This window comes from Urocitellus parryii, chromosome 4 (assembly GCF_045843805.1).
Source record: "Urocitellus parryii isolate mUroPar1 chromosome 4, mUroPar1.hap1, whole genome shotgun sequence".
Lineage (NCBI taxonomy): Eukaryota > Metazoa > Chordata > Mammalia > Rodentia > Sciuridae > Urocitellus > Urocitellus parryii.
This window is the reverse complement of record NC_135534.1, coordinates 149,788,339-149,811,109: the sequence shown is the minus strand read 5'-3', so window position 1 is coordinate 149,811,109 and position 22,771 is coordinate 149,788,339. Positions and strand designations below refer to the sequence as shown.

The 22,771-nt window shown below is 40.9% G+C and overlaps 1 protein-coding gene across 1 annotated transcript in view; it reads left to right on the top strand.

Annotated features, from left to right (window-relative positions):
• Positions 1–22,771, top strand: part of Gldc (glycine decarboxylase) — an 88,801-nt gene that overhangs the window by 51,595 nt on the left and 14,435 nt on the right. The window contains exons 16-21 of the mRNA XM_026391489.2: positions 10,040–10,115; positions 15,169–15,294; positions 16,965–17,114; positions 18,578–18,690; positions 19,662–19,803; positions 22,392–22,503. Of these exons, the coding sequence (XP_026247274.1) occupies positions 10,040–10,115; positions 15,169–15,294; positions 16,965–17,114; positions 18,578–18,690; positions 19,662–19,803; positions 22,392–22,503 (719 nt within the window). The remainder of the gene's footprint in view (positions 1–10,039; positions 10,116–15,168; positions 15,295–16,964; positions 17,115–18,577; positions 18,691–19,661; positions 19,804–22,391; positions 22,504–22,771) is intronic.

The following is a 22,771-nucleotide window of genomic DNA, read 5'->3' as shown; positions in this document are numbered from 1 at the left end:
CAGAGGCTGCAAATGAGCTTCAGGATGAGACAAAGGACTATGGGTAGGACAATAACCACTCCATTACAATTGGTTTCTAGTAGGTATGGCCTTTGCAAATGGTTACTAAGGACCATGAGTAGGTTAAGGAAGGAAAAGAGATGGTAATGCACTTTAGAGGAAGATGGCAGCCCAAATGGGCCCTGAACGGAGAAGTAGATGACAGGCAGCTATGGTTAGGAAGCAGAGCACTTGGTGATATGAGGCAGGGAGCCCTGGGGGTTATGATAGTGGCTTTTTGGAGTCTAAAGAGATTTTGGCTCATGGAGATCTACAAACCCTGGACAGGAGAGAGGTCGTCTGATGGAGTCTTCTGGATAGACCAGAAGGTTTTTGTGGTTTCCTGAGGAGTTTCAGGGGAAAGTAAGGTTTAGACCATATCCTCCCTAATTTTGAGGCCAAGAACATTCTGTCCTTTGTAGGTGGGGAGATTTTTCCTCTTGAGGGACCTGATGTTCTCAATAGAGGACTGACAGTTTTGCAGGTTGGTTCTGCTGCTGAATGTAATGAACCCCCAGGGTGAATGGAGTCGTATTTGCGAACGAGATACTATGTATAGCAGAGAGAGGTACAGCCCTCAGAACAGGTGGCCATGTATAACTAGCACTGCAGGCAGTGGAGTAAGGCAGAGTTACCCAATAGTGGCCTCACACTATAATCCCAGTATCTATAATCCCAGACATTCAATGTTAACTAAAAAAAGACATTCTGTTTTTTTTTTGTTGTTGTTGTTTTGTTTTTGGCTGGGGAGAGTAGTAGAGACTGAATGCAGGGGTGCTTAACAATGGGCTACATCCCCAGCCCATTTTTTTTTTTTTTAAAGTTTTTAATTTTAAGACAGTGTCTTGCTAAGTTGCTTAAGGCCTCCCTATGTTACTGAGGCTGGCTTTGAACTTGTGATCTTCCTGCCTCAGTCTCCAAGCTGCTGGGACTATAAGGCTGCTGGGACTATAAGGCATGGTGCCTGGCTTGGAAAAAAGACATTCTGGAACTAAAATTATGGGGCTGTAATTCTAAAAAGTCAGGGTGGGGTACTGTTGTAAACCAACTTGTGACTTGGAAAGTTTCTTAGAAAAAATATTCCAAAACAAAAAGCGAAACTATAGAGATTGAAGTTTTGAAGTAAAAGTTAAAAACTAAGAAGACAGATTCAAAGTGCAGCATTTTAGAAGGAGAAAATGGAAGTCAATTCATATTCATCTTAAGAATTGATGAAAAATGACTGTATAATTAAAGTGATTGTAGGAAAATGGAATTATTGAAGATAAAATGAAAATGAATGAACTAAAACATATAGTAAAAAGAATTAATAAAAATCTGATTATTTGAAATGTCCAATAAAATCAGTAAACAATTGAACACAGAGATACATATACATTCCTGCCATGCATTTGAGCCCGGGGAGTTCCAGCCTCCCAACTGTGAGCTAAATAAATCTCCTTGCTTTATGAAGTGAAAGAGAAAAAGAAATCAGTAAACTTTTTATACTATTGAAATATGTGTGTGTATGTTCACACACACACACACACACACACACGCACACGGAATGAGAAAAGAAACAGTCATAGATATATGTATATGTAAGATTAAAATAATTGTAAAAGAATAGCAAGATTAACATATGCTACCATATGTCAACAAATATGAAAAGTTAACAGATCTAAGGATGTAGCTCAGCAGTAAGGTGCTTGCCTTGCTTGCTTGAGGCTATGTGTTCAATCCTGTTTACCACACACATAGACAAACTCATACAAACTTAACAGAAACAAATGATTTCTCATTGAAAGGTTAGGGGAATAAAGGTGTGTTAAAAGCAGATTAAGAAGTAATTTCTCTCAATGGGAAGTTTTTTTTTTTTTTTTTTTTTTTAAATTAGAGCTGTTAAAAAAATCCAGATAACACAATGGTGAAAAAAGTGTTTTCTCTGATCACAAAGGAATGAAATTAGAAATTAATAACAGAAAAAGGAAAATTTATAAATATATGGAAACTGAACAGTATATTCGTACATAACCAATGGACCAAAAAGAAATCCCAAGGAAATTAGAAAATATTTTGAAATGAATCAAAATGAAGACATAGGGCCAGACATATATACAACTCAATAGTAGAGCACTTGCCTAGTATGGGTTTAGTGCCCAGCACCATAAAAAGTTAAAGAAAATTGAAGATACAACCTACCAAAGCTTGTGGGATGCAACTAAGGCAACATTTAAAAGGGAAATTAATAGCTACAAATGTCTACATTTTTTAAAAAAGAAAAGAAAACCACAAGCTGATGAACTAAAACAGTGGAAAAAGAAGAGCAAATTAAACTCAAAACAAGTAGAAAGAAGGAAAGAATAAGGATAAGAGCAGAAATTAATGCTATGGAGAATGGGGCAGGAAAGGAGAAAATTCACAGAAAATAAAGTTAAGTAAATTAAAGTTAGCACACAGATCATGAACAAACCTGGAAGCTGGGCCTCATCAGAATGGATCTGTGGCACCCTGATCTTGGGCTCCTCAGTCTCCAGAACTGTGGGAAATACATTGGAAACACATTGGCCACCTCATCTATGGTATTTTGTTATAGCAGCCTGAATGGACTTAGGACAGTAACCATAAACTTCGTCGTGAACACTTTGCCTGATGTAGCCAAGTCTTAACTGGTCTTGTTTCCCGCCTTGGGACATTTAGGGCCTAAGGATGTTTAAAGGCCTGAAACAAAAATGTCAAGAAACGTATACCTATTTTCTTATTTATTTGTCAAACCACAAACAAAGGGAGTATTTCTAGCTTGGTGGAGAAAAGAGCCAAATAATATTTAATGACCTCTCCATTCCCCACTGAGCCTCTTGTGGCTTGTTCCCCATAACACTTTATCACTCTTACAGTCATTCAGCAGCACCCAAATACACTCTAGGATTTGCTGGTTTAGAGTTCTGAGATAATGTTTAATGCAGACAGAAACAGTAATTAACAATTTCCATGGACAATCACAGTGGAAGACAAGCCAGAAGTGTTGTTCGCTCACGGGACTTCTAGGGTTGAGGAAGTTGTTTTTCACACTCCGTGGTGTGGACAAGGGCTCAGTGGTTCTTAGAATTTATTGTGCATGAGAATCACTTGGAGGGCTTGTGAAATTGCTAAGCCCTGGCACTTCTGACTCAGTCAATCTGGGTTAGGGACTCAGAATTTACATTTCTAGCAACATGCTGCTGGTGCTGCTGGTTTGGGCACCATCCTGTGAAAATCACGAGGAGTGCAGAGGAACTCAGACCTGGCTGCAAGTTAGAATTACCTGGGGAACCTTTAAGAATATTAATGTCCAACACTCTGCAAATCAATGATCATTTGGTTGAAGAATAAGTTGGCTTGGAATAACCAAAAAGGGAGGTTTAGCTAGATGACTAATAGCTCTTCACCTTGGATTTTTAAACTGGCCTTTATAGCCCAAGTATCCTGTATATATCACAGATATTTTACAGCAGGCAGGACTGGCAGCTGCTGTTTGCCACCTCCCTCCCCTCCTTTCCTAAGCTCATGGTTGATGTCATTCTTCATGTCTAATATTTCCTACCAAATCTAATGCAGCTTTAGAAACTGAGTCCACTGGCTACATGTGAGACCTGTAAGCCCCCCATGAATAGAGACTGATTTTACAAAGAAGCATTTAAAATGCCAGCAAGAAGAGAAAGTAGAATGAGGGATGAAGAAAGCCATTTTGAGGAGAGATTTAAAGCAGGGATAAGGTTTTCCTTTTTCTAGTGTCCTTAACTCAAAAGTATATATATATATTTTTTTTTCCAGTTTATATGGTAGTGGGGCAGTTGTTCTCATGCTTAGCTGCACCCTCAGGATTTCTGATTCACTCTGGAGTGAATTCAGTTCTGGAATGGGGCCCATGGATTTGTATTTCTGACAAGTTTCAAGGTGATGATGCTGATATTATTGTCTGAGGACTAGGCAGATGAGTCTGAGAACCACTGGTCTAAGGTATTCTCCTGATAGTAACTGGGTCCATCCAGGTGTCTTGACCAGATAGCAAAATTTTATACGGAATTGAATTTATGTCAGATTAGATACAGGTTAGTAAGAACATTCCAGAATGACATGTTGAGAGTTTTTATTTTAAGTTTGTAGAAATAGAGATCCATGTAGTGTTTAGGATATAAGCCCCAAATAGATTGGTTAAAATTGTCACTTCCAAGATATTTGTGCTGATAAATCATTAGTTGTGTGTTTATCACACAACTCTTGAGAGTCGTCTTCTGAGATTGCCAGGAATGGAGAGTTATTTCAACATTGGCATTTTGATCATTTTGTTGCAATGTTATTATCATAATGTCAATTTCTTAGCTTATGTTTCACTTGTATCATTTTTGTTTCTGACCACCTGATCATGGTATTTTTAAAGTAAAGGGGAGTCTGGATGAGGGAAATTTGGCATCAGAGATCTCCATCTCCAAATTATTACCTATCACAATAACTTGTTTCCTTCTGAGGAGCGGGACTGGGCAGAATGGGTACATGTGGTTTTGTATCCTTCCTCATAGATAGATTTTAAAAAATCACGTAATTGTATTGCTTTTTTTTTTTTTTTTTTTTTTTTTTGGTACTGGGGATTGAACCCAGGAGCACTTTACCACTGAACTACATCCTCAGCCCTTCTTACTTTTTATTTCTAGACCCTGGGCCTCAAAATAGACCATAGGGCCTTGCTTAGTTGCTGAGACTGGCTTTGAACTTGCAGTTTTACAAAATGGGTTCTGTGTTTTTGTTTGTTTGTTTGTGTATATGAATAAAGTTTGTAGAAATACTTCCCTTAAAAGCAGCAGCTATAATAATCAATTTCCAGATATTCCAAAACAGCCATCAGATGAGAAACTTTTTATGGTGTCTATAAAGTTAGCCATCATGTTTTGTTTCTTTTTTTTGGTTCTGAGATTAAACCCAGGGCCTTGCACATGTTAGGTAATCTACCACTGAGTTACCTCCCTAGCCCTTTTTATTTGAGACAGGTCTCATTAAGTTACCTGGCTGGTCTCCCACTTGAGATTCTATGCCTCGGCCTCCCCAGTACTGAGATTACAGGTGATCAACATTGCACGTGGTTAGCCACCATGTTCTTTAGGCATAATAAAGTGTTTTCTTCATGATTAGTCAGGGATGACTTCTGTAATCAGCCATAAGTGTACACAGTAACTGTACCACAAAATGCCTACTTCATGAGAAACAATTTTAATTAATTAATTATTTAGTTTGGTGCTAGGGATTGAACCCAGAGGTACTCTACCACTGAGCTACATTCCCAGCCCTTTTTATTTTGAAACAGGGTCTTGCTAAGTTGCTGAGGCTGGACTTGAACTTGCAATTCGTTTGTTTCAGACTCCAAGTCTCTGGGATTATAGGTACGCACCACCGCACTGGCTGAGATGCAATTAATTTTATAATCATAATACATCTTTATTTTTACATTGGAAAAGTTCTGTGCTTTCCATCTGTATTAGTCTTGACTATTTAGAACAAATCATCTATAAAAGCAGATCATGTTCTTTCTTTTTTAATATTTATTTATTTTTACGTGGCGCTAAGGATTGAACCCAGTGCCTCACACATGCTAGGCAAATGCTCTGCCACTGAGGTACAGCCCCAGCCCCCATGTTCTTTCTCCATGGTAGTTAGACATATCACCTATAATCATATTTCCATAATGTAGCCATGTGTCCTTTGAGTTTGCTCTTATGTTATATTGCATTGGACATTAATTCTGAAGATCCAAACATTTAAACCTTCTAGATAAAACCAAACTGAATATACAACAGCCATTTTAAATCTCAAACTTTTTGTCTGTGTTTCCTGGCAAAGGTAAAAGAAAATTAATTTTTTTTAAATTAAAGTTTATAGTGCCCTTAAAATTCCTCTTCTAACCCTGGGAAAAGAACTTTTAGGTCTTAACTATCACATTCTCTGCCAGGCCATCTGTGATTGATTGATTGACTGTTATTGAGGATTAAACCCAGAGGTGTTTAACCACTGAGCCACATCCCCATCCCTTTTCATTGTTTATTATGAGACAGGGCCTTGCTAAGTTTCTGAGGCTGGCTTTGAACCTGTGATCCTCCTGCCTCAGCCTCCTAAGCTGCTGGGATTACAGCTGTGTGCCACCTCTCGTGGCTTTTTAAAATTTTTAATGTTAAAGCTTGCTAAATTTTTTGCTGCATTCATGTTGATCAGCTTTCCTGAACATCTTCACCTGTGATGATAGGGCCTAGATTTAGTCATCACAAAACAGTTGAAGCACATCAACTCCAATTTATTTTCACCTGTGAGTTCTTGTACTTACACAGTTGTTCAGGTTTCTTCTAGAAAGTACTCTTGGTTTCTTTGTAGAATGAGTATGTGCTTTGGAAGAAGGTATCTCCTCATTTTCTCTAATTCTGTGTTAAAGAGTAAAATATATATATATATATATATATATATATATATATATATATATATATATATATATATATATATATATAAAACTTCCTTCATCAGCCTAAAATGACTGTTATCCACTGGCGGGAATTATTTGCAAAGACAATATCGGTGTGTGCTCTCTGTGGCATTTCTGTGGGTTTGAGGCTCCCCATCCATTGGCATCATCCTCCCTGCAGCCAGCCCTGCAGCTCCTGACCGCTAGCCACTTCATTTAATAGATGTCAGAAAACCACTGTCTTAGCTTCTCTCTGTATGTAGTGGTTTTCTGATCTAGAGTATGCAGATTATACATTTCCACCAACAGGTGGCACTGGTAATTCCCCAGTGGTAAGCTGTGTATGGTATTTGAACATGTTTGTATTTTTTGAGTTGAAATGTATTTGATTTTAAGGGCATCTAAGGCAAAAATCATCCAGCATTTCCAGGCAAGTCTTTAGCATATTGCCTTCCTTTCCTCTCAAATTACTGGCTTATAGTTCAGTCTCTTCTTTTACTCCTAGTCTACACCTTGATTGGTTCTGCAAAAGATGAACACAAGTGATGAGAAAAACATAGGCATAAATAGAAAATACATTTGTCAAAGTCTCTTTAGGGGAAAAGGATGACATTTGTGTTAATTGCCTGAATGAAGGGTAGAATTCAATTATGAAAAGTTTTTCTAAACATTTATTGTAGAGCTACAATTCTATATATGAAGAATACAATTCTGAATATTCTTGTGGGGGAAATGTACAGAACTCCAAGTCCCAGCTCCTTTTTTTTTTTTTTTTTTTTTTTTTTTGGTACCAGGGATTGAACTCAGGGGCACTCAACTACTGAACCACATACCCAGCTCTATTTTGTATTTTATTTAGAGACAGGGTCTCACTGAGTTGCTTAGTGTCTCACCTTTGCTGAGGCTGGCTTTGAACTTGCGATCCTCCTGTCTCAGCCTTCTGAGCCACTGAGATTATAGGCCTGTGCACCACACCTGGCCCCAGCTCCTATTTTCAAAGCTTACTCTAATTGAGATAAGATCAGTGTGAGATGTGTAATAATTTTCCATGTATGGTACATAATATGTGATGGTATTACCAGATGAGCATGTGCAGGAAAATGCTATGATAGTTTGGAAGAAGTAAAGGTTCATTCATTCAATCAGATTTTTTTGTTTTTATTTTTGTTTTAGTACCAGGGATTGAACACAGCAGTGCTTAACCACTGAGCCATCTCCCCAGCCCTTTTTATTTTGAGACAGGTTCTTGCTAAGTTGCTGAGGTTGAATTTGAACTTGCAATCCTGCTGCCTCAGCCTCCAGAGTCTTTGGGATTACAGGCATGTGCCACAGTGCTCCAAGATCAAACAATATTTATCGAACATCCTTTATGTCAGTGTTTTTGGGATAGAGAATACAGTTATGAACAAGATTCTTGTCTTCAGATAAAACCTCTCTGAAGAAGTGGCACTTAAGTTAAATATTGAAAAGAAGTCAGACCTGAAAGGATCTAAAGGAAGATTTTTATCAGCAGAAGGAATATCTGGTACAAAACCTCAGGAGGGAGGCCTGGGTGGCCGAGGATGTTAGAAGGTACAAGTATGGGCAGGTTACAGGATGTCCTAGAATCTGTAGGCCCTGACAAAGAGCTGGATTGCAAAATGCTTTGCAAAAGATTAGAACTATTTGAAGAATGGGTAAGATCAGGCTGACTAGCACTTTACATGTATTAACTACATATTGCATCTACATTATGAGGTGGATTTGGTTATTATCCCCATTTTACAGATGAGTTCACAGGCAAGGGGAGACTAAGAAATTAGTGACTCATGAGTGGCTTGTTGAAGTGTGGCATATCCATCTTTTCATGTCCCAAAACAAAAAGCATCAAATGGCCTAGCACTTGTTTTTCAGAAGCCAGAACAGTCTTTGCTTTTCTCCCTGGAAGACAGCTGAGAATAGTGAAGCCAATTCAGTGCAGGCAACAAGGATTTGGGTCTCAGGTTTTGTGAGACAGGCTTGCCCTCCAACCTTGCTTTTCGCTAAACCTCTTAGTTAAGTCAAGCAGATGGATGTCTATGAAGGAATATCTTCCTCTCACATTACTGGCTTATAGCTCAGTCTCTTCTTTTACTCCTAGTCTACACCTTGATTGGTTTTGCAAAAGATGAATACAAGTGATGAGAAAAACATAGGCGTAAATAGAAAATACATCTGTCAAAGTCTCTGACTGTAGGGGAAAAGGATGACATTTGTGTTAATTGCCTGAATAAAGGGTGGAATTCAATTATGGAAAGTTTTTCTAAACATTTATTGCAGAGCTACTACATGCAGAGTACAATTCTGTGAAGGAAAATTGCTCTCATGATTCTCAGTCCTCAGGGAGCTAACATAAGAAGCAGCTCTGATTGCAAAGGAAGCACATGGCTCCTTGAGACAGGCCATCTCCATATGGAAGTTTCCATTTGTCACCGTTGGCTCTTTGGGCAGATAACACTTTGACATTAGTTTCTTCATGTGTAAAATAGTGCACAGTGGAGAACATGTGCATTTTGAATGGAGCTAAATAAGCTATTACTTGGGGCTGGGGAAGTGGCTCAAGCGGTAGCATGCTCGCCTAGCATGCGTGCGACCTGGGTTCGATCCTCAGCACCACATACAAACTAAGATGTTGTGTCAGCCAAATACTAAAAAATAAAATACTAAAATTCTCTCTCTCTCTCCCACTCTCTCCCTCTCTCTCACTCTTTCTTTAAAAAAAAAAAAAAATAAGCTATTACTCATTTCCCTTTCCTTCCTACGTGGGCTACTGAGAACATTAAATAACAGTCTATAGTTGACTCAGCATTGCTCATTGGAATGTTAGTCACTAAGTATGTTCTGAAAGAGATGCCTTCAAGGATGTGGAGAGTGTGGCCAGCCTTCAGCAGCCGTCTGTGAGCAGGTCTTGGGAAAGCCGAACCCAAGACTTACAGGAATGGTGCCACATTAAAAGTGCAAAGTTCCTTTGGGGACAACCTGGCCCCTGAATCAGAATTTAATAATGTTAAGAAATTAGTTCACTATTTTAGGTGTAATAATATTGTTATATTTTATTTCCTTTTGTAGATACATATTGAAGTTTGAGCTGATAAAAGATGATGTCTGAGGTTTGCTTCAAACAATCTAGCTTAGCATGAAGGGGGTTCCGTGAAGGTTCTCGGGAACAAGATTGACCATAAACTCATACCTGTTAAAGCTGAGTGATAGCTACATGGTTGTTGCTTATTTTTTTCAGTTTATTTCCATATAGTTTTGAAATTTTTGACAATAAAAAATTTTTTTTCAGTGTGTGGTCCTGAGCTGAAAGGTCCGTCTTTGGTTAGGAGTGGGTGAGCTGTTGCATTGGTTGTTCAAGACCTTTTGGCTCACGCGAGCTAATGGGTGAACTTTCCTCTGTGTCTGGGAAAGTGACAAAGCTTCAAATACTGGGGAACATGTGGCTGGCACCCAATAAATACTGAATAAGTCAATAAAAGCCCAAAGACCAAAGCCCTGATCCTTCTCTTCTTGTCTTTGCAGCGGAGCCCAGGGGGAATATGCTGGACTGGCCACAATCCGAGCATACTTAGACCGGAAAGGAGAGAGGCACAGAACGGTGAGGGTGGACAGGTGGTGCTGGCTCACCGTTGGGTGGCAGTGGACCCAGCTGTTAGGGTCCCTGTTGTTCTGTGGGTTACTCCCTCCAAGCCTTCTTGGAAGCAGATGAGAAACATATAATCAAGAAACAAATTTCTGTGAACGGGCCATTCTGATCCTTGCCTCCAAGGCCATATTGAGGGAAAACATTCAGAGATGAAAGGTTTTTGCTCAAACCCAGAATGTAAAAGTCAGCCAGTTGGCTGCAGAACTGCCCTCTCTAGGGAGCAAAGGAAGGAAGGGGGCAGGAATGTTGCCATTGCAAGCCTCCTCTCCTCCCCTCCTTGGCTCTCCAGGCCCTGGGCCTGGACAAAGAGCAGAGACCATACTTTAATTTTTCTATAACCCCTACCGTGCCTAAGCACAGTTCTCATTATATGTATGCTCAAAAAAATATTTATTGAATAAATAAATTCCCCACTAGATGAGTCAGCTCTAAGTAACAACAACAACAACAAAAAAGACATGGAGCAGAGTTCATTGTTTTGTTATTTGCTTTGGGTATGAGAGTCCAGTCTCCAGTATCCAAATTGCTCTTGGGGACCCTTGTGAGAACCAGCGGGTTCTAATAGACATCACTAATCCCCAGCAACAAAGCTTTTTGATCCATTGCAGGGCTCAAGTTGTAGTTGAAAGTGACCTGTGTTCCTGGTTCCTTGGTTTTGGTGGCCAGTGCTATGCTAGGATTTCTACTGAGCAGTGGAATTGGCTTTCTTAGAGGGAGCATTGGGTAGGGGTCAGGAGCAGGGCAAAACTCTGGCCTGTCCTGGGAGAATTTGAGAAAGAGGTGCACAGTGGTTCTAGCTGCCCAAGTAGGTGGTGTGTGTGGGTATGTGTGTGTGTGTGGGGGTGGGCAATGGCCCAATCTTAGTCCATTCCTGGTTTTATTAAAACTGGAAGATTGTTTGGGCTAGCTGCCTGGCTTTGGCATTGAAGATTTTTGAAACCATTTTACTTCCCCTTCAAAAAGGGAAAAGAAGAAAGATTTTTTCTCTCCTTCCCTTACTCATCCATCCTGATTTCACAGGCATATCTTCCCAGGCCATTGTCCTGGTTGGAGGATAAAAGTGATTTTTAAAAATCTTTTAAAAACAAGCCATTCATGAATTCAATAAACTGTTGAATCCTAGCCATGAGCAGGGAGTGTGTGCCAGCCAGAGAGAGATCAAGGGATAGCCTGGCAGACACAGACCCTGACCTTCCAAGTTGGGTTTATTTACTGGGGTTTTCTCATGGTTTTGAATTCTTAACTTTCTAAGGAAGGGTTAGTTTAAACTTGTGAGTGCTTCAAAGGCTCAGAGCTTTTACAGAATCAGAAAGGAAACTTTGGATCTCAGGTTGTCCAGTGAGAGATGCCAGACGCCACTTTCCTGTTTTTCCTTCATGGTTACCAAGCATTTGGGGAGCCCCTGACACTCCTGGTCATTACCCTCTTTCCTCATAAGGTGCTGGGGATCCTGGGGACCCTGTAAAGAGAAGAGTTTGTCCTATGTGATTATCCACATTACTTTCCCATCACCTACAGGCCACTGAAGTTCATGTTGGTGGTGTGTGTAGAAGGGAAAGCTAGAATCCAGGTTCTTTCTGCTCTGAGGCTACCCACCCCTTAATGTGTTTCCAATTCTCCAGTCTGACACCAGGGAAGTAGCTATGAAGGTGTAGGAGTTGGGGATCAAGCCAGAAGGGTCAAGGAGGATGAGTGATCTTCGGATTTGGCCTGGGCAGCATTCTTCTGTGGCTCGCTGATTCTTCCTGACCCCTGTTCCTCTGTCTGTGCTTTCTGGTCCTCCCATCTCTCCTATCCCTTTGTGTGTGATGTTTCTCTTGGCATCATTGTCAATACTGCTACCAGTGAAGTGTTGTGAGAGGCCATTACAGTCTGAAGGATGGAGAGGAGTGAGATTCTGCACTTTGGGGATGGGAGGAGAAAGGAGAGGCAGGAAAGACCACCCAGTTATTGAGCTTGTAGAAATACAAAATTCATAAGCCTGGAAATATTGGTATCCTTTTGGATCAAAGATTTTAATTAAAGCCAACTTTAATTAATGACTTGTTATTCAAGTAATCAGGGAAGATTTTTCCACATCAGTGATGTCTGAGGCAGCTGCTCCCACACAATAGGCTCTAATGGAATCCAGTAAAATAGATCCTTCTGTTTTGAAAAGGAGTGTGGAGAAATCATGTGCTATAGAACTGCCTGGGTTCCTGATGATTTTCTTCTTTGAAGCTGTTTTTGAAGTTATTTTCACATTTGCTCTTGGGTTAAATTTCAGAGGTTCCTGAAATGGAATGCCTACGTTCTTGATTTACCAGTTTAATTTGGGAGAGTACAAATTTATCTAACACTTATGTAGCAATTACCATGTGCCAAGCTCTGTCCTAAACACTTTATAATTAATATCTCAGTTTGCTAAATATTAACTTGCTTGCTGATTGGAGACTGAGTTGCCTATAAGAAGGACAAATATTGAGCCCTCCCAAATACATGTATATAAGAATGTTTTTTCTTTCCAATTGCCGAGACCTTTAGTCAGTGTGTTTTATTGATGTTAAAACATCAACTTCCCCTATGCAGTAGCACGTCTCCTTAATCCTTCTCTCCTTCAACAAGTCTTTGAGGAAGATCTGTGCCAAGCTCCCTGGAAGGCAGGAAAACAGCCTCACTCAAACAGGCATAAATGCACCAAAAGCTGTATTTACTTTGGATAAATTAAAATGTCAAATCTGGGTCCTGTTACTTTCAGGTCCCTCACAACACTGATTTTTCAAGTGAGGGGGAAATTAACATTGTCATATATAAATAATCTATTGATAAAACCACTGAAAAAAATTCTTTTTCCACTGTTCTTTACACCAGGATAGATATTGGTTTCCTATGGCTGCTATGACAAATTATAGTGGCTTAAGGCAGCGCACATTTGTTTTCTTAGTTACAGAGGCCAGACTAAATCTGAAATTGGATTCACTGGGTTTACTGTCTGTGTTGGCAAGACTGGCAGGACTGCTTCCTTCAGATGGAATGGGGGGTGGATCATGTCTTTGCCTTTCCTGGTTTCTGGAGACTACCTACACTCCTGGGCTCGGGTCCCTTTCCTGCCATCACTCCAGCTTCTTGCTTCAGTTGTCACATCTCCTTCCTCTGTAGTCCAGTCTCCCTCTGATGTGGACACTTGGGAATACATGTAGGACCCAGTCAAAAACCCAGAATAACCTTCCCATCTCAAGATCCTGCCTAAATTTGCTCAAACCTGCAGAGTCCCTTTTGTCAGAGTAGATGATGCCCACAGGTTCCAAGGATCAGGACTTGAAGATGATTCAGCCCTTAGGGTGGTTGACATTTTTAGTTGGAATGCTTTTGTTTCATCAGATCTTCCCTGGTGGGAATCCTTAATTGTGGCCTTTTATTGAATATTTTATATTTATTGGTAATATTCTTTCCCTTCCTTTATCAGTATTCTTCCCTGAAGGGATCCTTTCATTCAGTAATTCCTTGTAGAATAAAAATACCTTGTGAGAGAGGACAGTGACTCTAGTTTTGGTCCAAAAAATGAAAGGAAAAAAGTCACTTACAAATGGGAAGCATATAAATAAGAAAAAGGATTTGTGGCCAATATATCTGTAGTCATAAGCATAGCCTCTGTATGACCAATAGCCACTCAAAAAGGGCACTAGCCTCTCTGTCAGCAGAAAAGTGACAAAGTAATACCATTTTGCCTTTGGTTAAAGTTCTGTGTTTTTCTTCTGAAATAGACTACTTTGCTGTTTTTAAGGAAATAGCTGGAAGCTAAGTTTTCTTTACATAAGCCCAATTTTATAATGCCCATTTCTCTTTGTAGGGGTTGCCATCTTGATTCTGGGATTTAAAAAAAGGAGGAGGATTATTTTTAGGGTGATCATGACCTCTCCTTGTTGCTTTCTGCTGAGGAAAACTTTGTGATTTACTTTGCTGTTGTGGAACATCATTATATCTACAGGAGTCTATGTGCTTGCCTACATTTGCATGATGGCTTGGAGGAAACAAAAATGATTTGAATCTGGGACTTCTAACATTGCATCTACCATCCATAAAAATCCAAGACTGAGCTGGAGTGTCGCTTAGTGGTAGAGCACCTGCCTAGCAGGTGTGAGGCACTGAGTTCAATCCCTAGTGCTACAGAACAACCAACCAACCAATCAAAAGTCCAGCACATACTTAACTGTAACTTAGTAGCTCTTGAGAGTTATGAATGCTGCTCTAACAAATTACTATAAATTTTATGGCTTAAGAGAGCACACATTTATTTTCATAATTACAGAGGCCATAAGTCTAAAATTGGTTGCCCTGAGCTTACAGTCAAGGCATTGGCAGGACCAGTTCCTTTTGAGGAAGTTTCCCTTGAATTCTTTAACTTGAAACTTCATCCCATTTTTCCATTTCCTATTATACTTCTGGACTCTAGACATGCTACTGTTGTCAGTGGGCAAGTGTTGATTGCTTTTCATGCTTACTTTAGGATTCTCATGGTAGCTAACAATTTGTTGTAGAGTAAGAATCCAAGAAATGTTGACACAACTGGTGTGTTGGTACCAAGAGGCCCTGGGTTGTGTTTTTGTCATTAGCATCTGTCCTGAATAAGCCCAGAGGAACACTGAAGCAGCTATAGGCATTTGAGTCCTAGAGTTTAACTTCCAATTTCATGTTCTTATAAGGTACTTTCTATATATTTTGACCGAGACAAGGTTAGAATAAGTACAGGCTTATTTTCAGTGGCTGGAATGAGGGAAGATATTCCAAACCTCTTTAGGGAACAATATTTCAGGATTCAAATGGAAACTCTATTTAGACATTGTTTTGTAATAACAGTTAAAAATTAAATTGTAGCAGATTTTAAGGCACTCAAGGTCAGTTTAAATAAAAGCATATGTTGCCTATTTAATTTGTGCTGCAAGCATATTGTGGGACTTTTCTGTCATTATTAATAGCCTGTTATTATTATTTTTTCCCTCTTTCCTGTTTCATTTCCATTCCCAAGGTTTGCCTCATTCCGAAATCAGCACATGGTACCAATCCAGCAAGTGCCCACATGGCAGGCATGAAGATTCAGCCTGTAGAAGTGGATAAATATGGCAATATTGACGCTGCTCACCTCAAGGCCATGGTACTCATCTGTCCCCCACAGATGGGACAGGTTTGGGTTGGGAAGAGGAGGTGGGGAGCAGAGACCTGAGGGGCTATGGAAACATTATCATCTCTTGCATTCTAATGAAAAGACTACAATTCCTCCTCTGAATGGGTCTGAAGGAAAATGGTGTAAAGTCAGAAAGTCTCTACAAGAAAAAAGAAAAAGAAAAAACAACAATCATGTTTTGGGTCCCTAATAAAGCTTAGCATCTCTATGTACCCCTCCCTTCACCAACTGGGAGAAGGTCCTTTAAACTAAAATCCCCATCTTTTAATCATGCCTGAGTAAGACACTGAATGAATTATTCATGGTAGGAACAGCGCCCCTTGCAGGATCTGCCCACCTCTTATGACCGACTTTCCCTTTACTTCAGTCATCTTCCCCCATTAATAATCACACCTGGCAGTCAGAGTTCCACACAGTCTTCAAGTTGGGAATTAAAATACAAATGTAGATTTTACAAATGATTGTGAGTGTTCCAGCCACATTGTGCTGAATTCCAGGCAGCATTCCACCCTGTTTCCTCCAACACCAACCCCCACTCCCAACCTCCCAACCTCCAGGAAGAGGTTGCTTAGCAACCATATCTGCTTTCCACCGTGGACTGGAGGCTGCTTCTTAAAAGGGAAGGAAATCGGTGGAATAGCAATGTGATTTTGTCAGGGTTATTAGGCATCAAGACTGGGAATCTATGTAACCCCTCTTTCAGAGGGAAGCTGAAAATACACAGCACTCCTCATCTCTTCCATCCACCCCTACCCTTCCATCGCCAGATGGAATTTTTTCCAACAAATATTCTGGGCCAGTAGTGGTAATTATCAAGTCTCTCCAATATAGAATATGACTTTATTTTCCTCCCATTTTCACATGCTTCTGCTCTGACTTGCTGTTTAGAGAAAAACAGCTAAAAAGCAAAAAACATGTCAAAACCAGTAACTAGTCTTTTATATACATTTGCCTTCTGCAGAAAGGAAATCTTTCTTATCAAATCAGTTATGCTTCTTATGGATTTTCTAATTTCAAGAGAGTGTGAGGGAAAGGGAGTAGGGATGGGTGTGACAAGATGAGCAGAGAGATTACCTGTGAGAATAGACACATCGAGAACCAAAGAAGCCCAAAATAATTATTGAGATGGACCAAAGGAAAACCACCTTAGAGAGTTAGACGCAAAATATCCAAAAATCTTCTGAAAAGTCTCCCCCCGCCACCAGTGTTGGGGATTGAAAAGGCCTTGGCATGCTAGGCAAGTACTCTACTACTGAGCTATACCCATACCTTTTTTATTTTACTTTGAGACAGAGTCTTGTTAAGTTGCTGAGGCTGGCCTCAAACTTGTGAACCTGCTATCTCAGCCTCCCAAGTCCCTGGGATAATAAGCAGGTGCCACTGTACCCAGCCTAAACTCTTTTAGGTCTCGAGTACACCTAGAGTCCTAGCCTGAACAAATCTTGATATTTCTTTGGAAGATTCATGAGGGGGATAGTGGCTGTTTATCTTTTATTGCTCTTATTGTACTTTGATACAGTGCCAAGAATGCAAAGACTAAGACTTCATCTTTCATTAATCAATCCTTTAAGATGCAAGGGTTTAACCAAGAAAGAAACCTTTTCTCCCTTTGTCTCCCTCTGACGCCCTCTCTCCCACAGGTGGATAAACACAAGGAGAACCTGGCTGCCATCATGATCACGTACCCATCCACTAATGGGGTGTTTGAAGAGAACATCAGTGATGTGTGTGCTCTGATCCACCAACATGGAGGGCAGGTCTATCTCGACGGGGCCAATATGAATGCTCAGGTGGGCATCCTGAGAGGGCTCCCTTAATTCCTCCTGAAAAAACGGATGAACAAATTAAAAAAAAAAAAAATTTCCCTTCTGTCTTCTGGAGACACCTCTTAAACATGACACCAAGCTAGATGCCGTGGTTTATACCTATAATCCCAGTGACTCAGGCAGCTGATGCAGTAGGATCACAAGTTTGGGGCCAGCCCCCACAGTTTAGCAAGCTCCTGTCTCAAGAAATTAAAAGGGCTAAAAATGGAGCACAGTGGTAAAGTACCCTGGGTTCAATCCCTAGGGCAGCAACAACAAACATAAAATGACTCTAAATTCAGAACTAAGGCTGACTTTCTTTGTTGCCAGCCTCCAACGGAGTACCCTCATTTCACTGGAATTATAAATGCTAAAGGTCACTGGGGAGGAGGTGGAAGACTGAAAGGAAGCAGGGATGAGCTGAATTTCCTGATTATCAGGAAATACCTTCCCTCTGGGAGTGCTTCCAGCCAAGGCCTCCCAATTCCTTGGCTGAAGAAATTTAGATCTACATGGTGGCAACTGGTAGATGGTGATCTCCCCTGGCCTTGGACAAGCCACTTTAGCAGGTTGCAACTTGTCAGCTATGAAACAGCAGCCCCAGGGGTCAATCAGCTATGAAACAGCAGCCCCAGGGGTCAATCCTGACTACCTGGAGGACTGAAGGTCTGTGTAATGTGAGCCTCCTGGGAAATGCTGTTGGGAGCCACTAAAGAGAAGATTGTCACAATCTTTTCAACTTCTTGATGTTCTTCCCTTCTTCCCTCCTCATGCTTTACTTTCTCTGATACCTTTCATAAGTACAGTCCAGGAATAATCTTCTGTTTTAATAGCATGAAGCAAATTATCTTTGCCCATAATCTAACTGAGCTGTAATGCCAAAGGGGCAGAAATGCTAGTTGGATGTCAAGGTCTGTGTCTGGATCATCTCAGGAGAATGGCAGCTTCATTCCTGCTCCCTCAGTTCAGCTTCCTCTTTGGTGGCCCTCTAGGCCCTTACATCAATGAGGCTGAAGGGGCATTTGGTAATGTGCATAGTACCCATATCTGAACGTGCAGAAGAGGAAGAACTGCTGGGGGGGGGGGGAAGTTGCCTATTTTAATAACAAAGAGATCATGTCCTTTTTTTTTGGATTAATGACACTTCTTACTACTTCTTTTGGAGCAGATAATTAGAAATATACTGTGTATTCAAATCTACATTTTAAAATCTCAATTGGGCTAAAGGGTCAGTTGCTGTTTCCATAGAAACTACAGCTACTCTGTAGGATGGCAGTTTCAACAGCAGAAGTGAACCAGCATGAAGGACATTTCTGTGAACACCATGGATGTGGCTTGCTCTGCCTGCCTTTCAGTGGGAGAGGCAGCACCAAAAGATCATGGCCTTTGCTGCAGAGGGCCCTGCCAAGCTCTTGATACTTATTTCTGGTTCTTTCTCTTTGCGGTAGGTGGGAATCTGTCGTCCTGGAGACTTTGGGTCTGATGTCTCACACCTAAATCTTCACAAGACCTTCTGTATTCCCCATGGAGGAGGTGGCCCTGGCATGGGGCCCATTGGAGTGTGAGTTCTGGGCCACTGGTTTCAGGTTGGCCCTGGAGACAGAATTGCCCCAAACTGTTTTTTCCTATTGAGGTCTTCAAGTGCCTTAGTATGGGGGGGCTGGGCGGGGACCAGTGAAAGGAGTGCTTTTGGGGTATGTCCAAAGAAGAGTGTAATTAGATTTTCATACCCACAATGTTTGGCCTAGCTGAGCTCTCAATTGTGCATAGACAGTAGGTTTATTAACAGAGGAAGGGATGGGAAACTTCACTGGAATATTAGGGGTTAGAACTAAGTGTTGGCACCTGGAAGTGCTGGAAACAATTGGATGAAGTCACAATAAGACAGACAGACAGAATCCTCATCATACTGTGATGACAGTAGCCACTTCTGGATCTTCTTCCATATTCCAAAAATGTGGGCCAGAGGGGCCAGTTTTCAGGATTAATGGGATCTTGGCTCTCTTGCTTTTCTCTTTGATTAGTGTTATTATAGTAAGCAGATGATCCCCAGTGCCTCAGCTCCGTATGTGTGTGTCGGGGGTGGTGGTTATGTAACTGGCTTCCAAGGTACAGGTCCTGGGGCATCTCCTCCTTAACACTCTTCTATGCCCCATAGGTGTGTGTGTGTGTGTGTGTGTGTGTGTGTGTGTGTGTGTGTGTGGTGGGACCAGAACTGGGATGTTTCACACCTTGAGCCCATGGTTCTGCATGCTACCCCACACCTTGATCCCATGGCTCTGCATGCTACCCCTGCTGAATCCTCCACCACTGGGTGAGCTTCCGGGACTCTCATGGCTGGTAGAGGAGGAAGGAAGGAACTCTTCCTGGTTCCTTCCTGCCTTGCTGCCAGCCTCTTGGCAGATATCAGGTCTCTTCCATAGTTAAGATCCTCCACTAAAAATAAGGTTTCTTGAAAGGGCCCAATACTTGCCTGTTTAGTTCAACTGGATCTTTTAACATCTTCTGAATGTCTACTTACAAAAAATACAGGAAGAAGCATCTTGTCCCCTTTCTGCCCAATCATCCCATCATTGCAGTAAAGCCGAATGAGGACACCTGGCCTGTGGGGACCGTCAGTGCAGCCCCATGGGGCTCCAGTTCCATCTTGCCCATTTCCTGGGCTTATATTAAGGTGAGACTTGAGGATTTGTGTGGGTGGAGAGCTGGAGACTGCACACTTCCTTCTTGGGTTAAAATTGAAGAAATTCATGAGGCGAGATGTGGTTCAGTGACACTGCTGATGCCTAGGTGGGAGAAACCTCCTTGAAGAGATCTGCTAAAATTCATCTCTTCTTCATTATGCTATTTCCTTTGGGTTCTCATAGTGGGTTTAACATCAGAGAAAGTGACGAACCAGATATATTTTTCCAGACACAGTTAAGTTCCATGAGTCATGTGGATGTTCTGACCGCATCATTTGGTTTCCTGTAAGATTTAGACAGCCTCTTGCAAGTGCACATACTAATTATTACACTTTGTTGAGATCCTGGGATAAATTTTAGGGGCAAATCTCACTACTTTATATTTTTTGGTGACCTGGAGGATAACTTGAAAAGTAGTGGAGATTTGCCTATGTAGTGGTTTCCAAAAGCTCTCTGCCCTTTAGGACTTGTGGAGCTGCGTTTTTAGGGGTAATTAGACTTTGTCAGAGACCAGGCTTCCTTCCTTTGTCTCTCTCCAAAAAAATACTGGGGCCAGAGTTTATTTTATACAGCTTGTGTTCAAAATGGCCTGTCCACCTCCTGACTGTCAAGCCTGTGGATAGGAATGTTGTGTAAGCTGCTAATTAGAGCAGATTCCTCAAAGCAGTGGCCCTCATTAAAGGAAGGGTGGCTACTGGTGGAACAATACCCCAAACTCAGCTAAGCAGATCACGCGGGATGACTCTGTGGGGTGGCTGTTATTCATGAACAGTGTGGCATTTATGATTCTTAATGAAAAGTTTCTTGGAAGCTAGAACAATTCTGCAGAATCAAGAGACTAGAATGTGCTTTTAAAAATGATACTCAAGTTGTTTTGCAAAGAGTTGTAACAAAAACAGTTGGAATAAAGGTCTGTTTTTTTTGCAAACTGAATCAAGTTCCCATTTCCTTTTGATTCCTGGATTCTTTAAATCTGGGTTATTTGTAGGGACATAGATGATTTCCCACATATAGAAAATAAATGTCCTGAGGCTGGTTTGGCCTTATGCCTGGAACACCAGACAAAGTCTCAGTTTAAACACTAAATAAATAAAGTGGTGTTTAAGCTAGTCCTCTGACCTGGGGCTTTCTCTTATTTCAGGCTGTTGTTATTTATCTCCAGTACTCTAGCCTCTTCTCTCCCTGCTGTGATCCTTCTTGGACAGTCCCACAGGACCGCTAGACTGAAGGCCCACAAGCCTCTCTTGCTTCCTACTGTCTTTATTGCTGGTTCTCACTAGTATATGCCATATGCCTTGGCCCCATCCCAGGGAGAACAAAATTCAGAATATGTGGGCTTTATCTGGAACTCTCAGCAGTTAGAAAGATGCTTGGTGACTTTGAGATGTATGTGCAAAGGCTGAGGCTGGCTGAACCAAGGCCACACTCTTCCTAGGGAAGCTTTGAGGCTTAGAAGGTGTAGTCACAATTCACCGTGTCCTACAGTGACTCCCAGATGACAAGCATGTGCCGCCTTCCACACTTGGTTTTTGTCTTTTTTCTCACTTGGGGTGCCTCCCCCTTTCTCTTTGCCTCTCCAAATTCTGCCCATTTTTAAGTTTTCAGTCAAATTCTAACTTTTACTCTAGGCATTCTTTACTCAGGACACATGCCTGGGGACATGTGTCCTCTCCTTACTTTGGAGTTTGGTACCACTCTTGCTTTCTTTGGTGATTTCTCGTTTACTTTATATTAGTTACATATATAATATATATTGAGGCTCCATAGTAGACGAGATTCTTGGGGAAGAAAGGAGATGGTGAAAATTGAGAGTCTTGATTTTAAGCTCTTTGCTAGTGATGGCATTTCCTCCTATGATCACAGGGACTTAATAACCATCAGAATAGAGTAAGGTTGAACCTGGTACTTGTTAAAAATCAATGGGCTTCTCTGTAGACAATAGGAAAACAGATTGTACAAAATTGATTCAATGAAGATTTTGACCAAGATCTCATGGAATTCCTAGCAATTATCGAAATATCTTAAATTCACAGTAAACAAACAAAAAAACTACCCCAAAATACCTGTATCTAAGAACAGTTGTTTTTTTCTGTTTAAATAACATAGTAGTCAGCATGAACTTTGCTCTGTTGTATACTGTGTTACTATAATAAAAAATGTAGCTGGGTACAATGTCATATGTCTATACTCTCAGTGACTCAGGAGGCTGAAGCAAGAGAATTGCAAGTTCAAGGCCAGCCTTAGCAACTTGGTGAGACCTATAGCAATTTAGCAAGACCATGTCTCAAAATACGAATTAAAAGGACTGGCAATATAGCTCAGTAGTAAAGTGCCCCTGAGTTCAATCCCCAGCATGGCGTTGAAGGGTTGGGGAAGTAAAGGTAGTGATTAAAAAATTATTTCAGGCTCTGAAAAGACAGATATCTTTCTTAGGATTTTCCATTCATCTTTAATCCAGAGAGTTATGGTAGGCTGACATCTTTTTTGGGTGAGGTTTATCTGGGGCTGTCTGATTAGTATCTTGACCATTGGGTTCACCTGTTCAATGATTGATGGCTTTTTTTTCTTTTTGTTGCAGATGATGGGAGGCAAAGGCCTTAAACAGGCCACAGAAATTGCTATATTAAATGCCAACTACATGGCGAAGCGATTAGAAAAACACTATAGAGTCCTTTTTAGGGGTGCAAGAGGTAAGTATCAACTTTAGACTATCATCACCTTGGTTTTTTTCCTTGGCCTAACTAAGTTGACTTGTGATGTGAGCGGGAGATTTCTATTTCATATACTAGAGGAAAGTATAGAGTTGGGTGTTTTGTTTATATTTTTGTTTGTTTGTTTTTGGGGATGAATCCAGGGGTTCTTAACCACTGAGCCACACCCCTACCCTACTCCCCTTTTTATATTTTATTTAGAGACAGGGTCTCCCTGAGTTGCTTAGAGCCTCTCTACGTTGCTGAG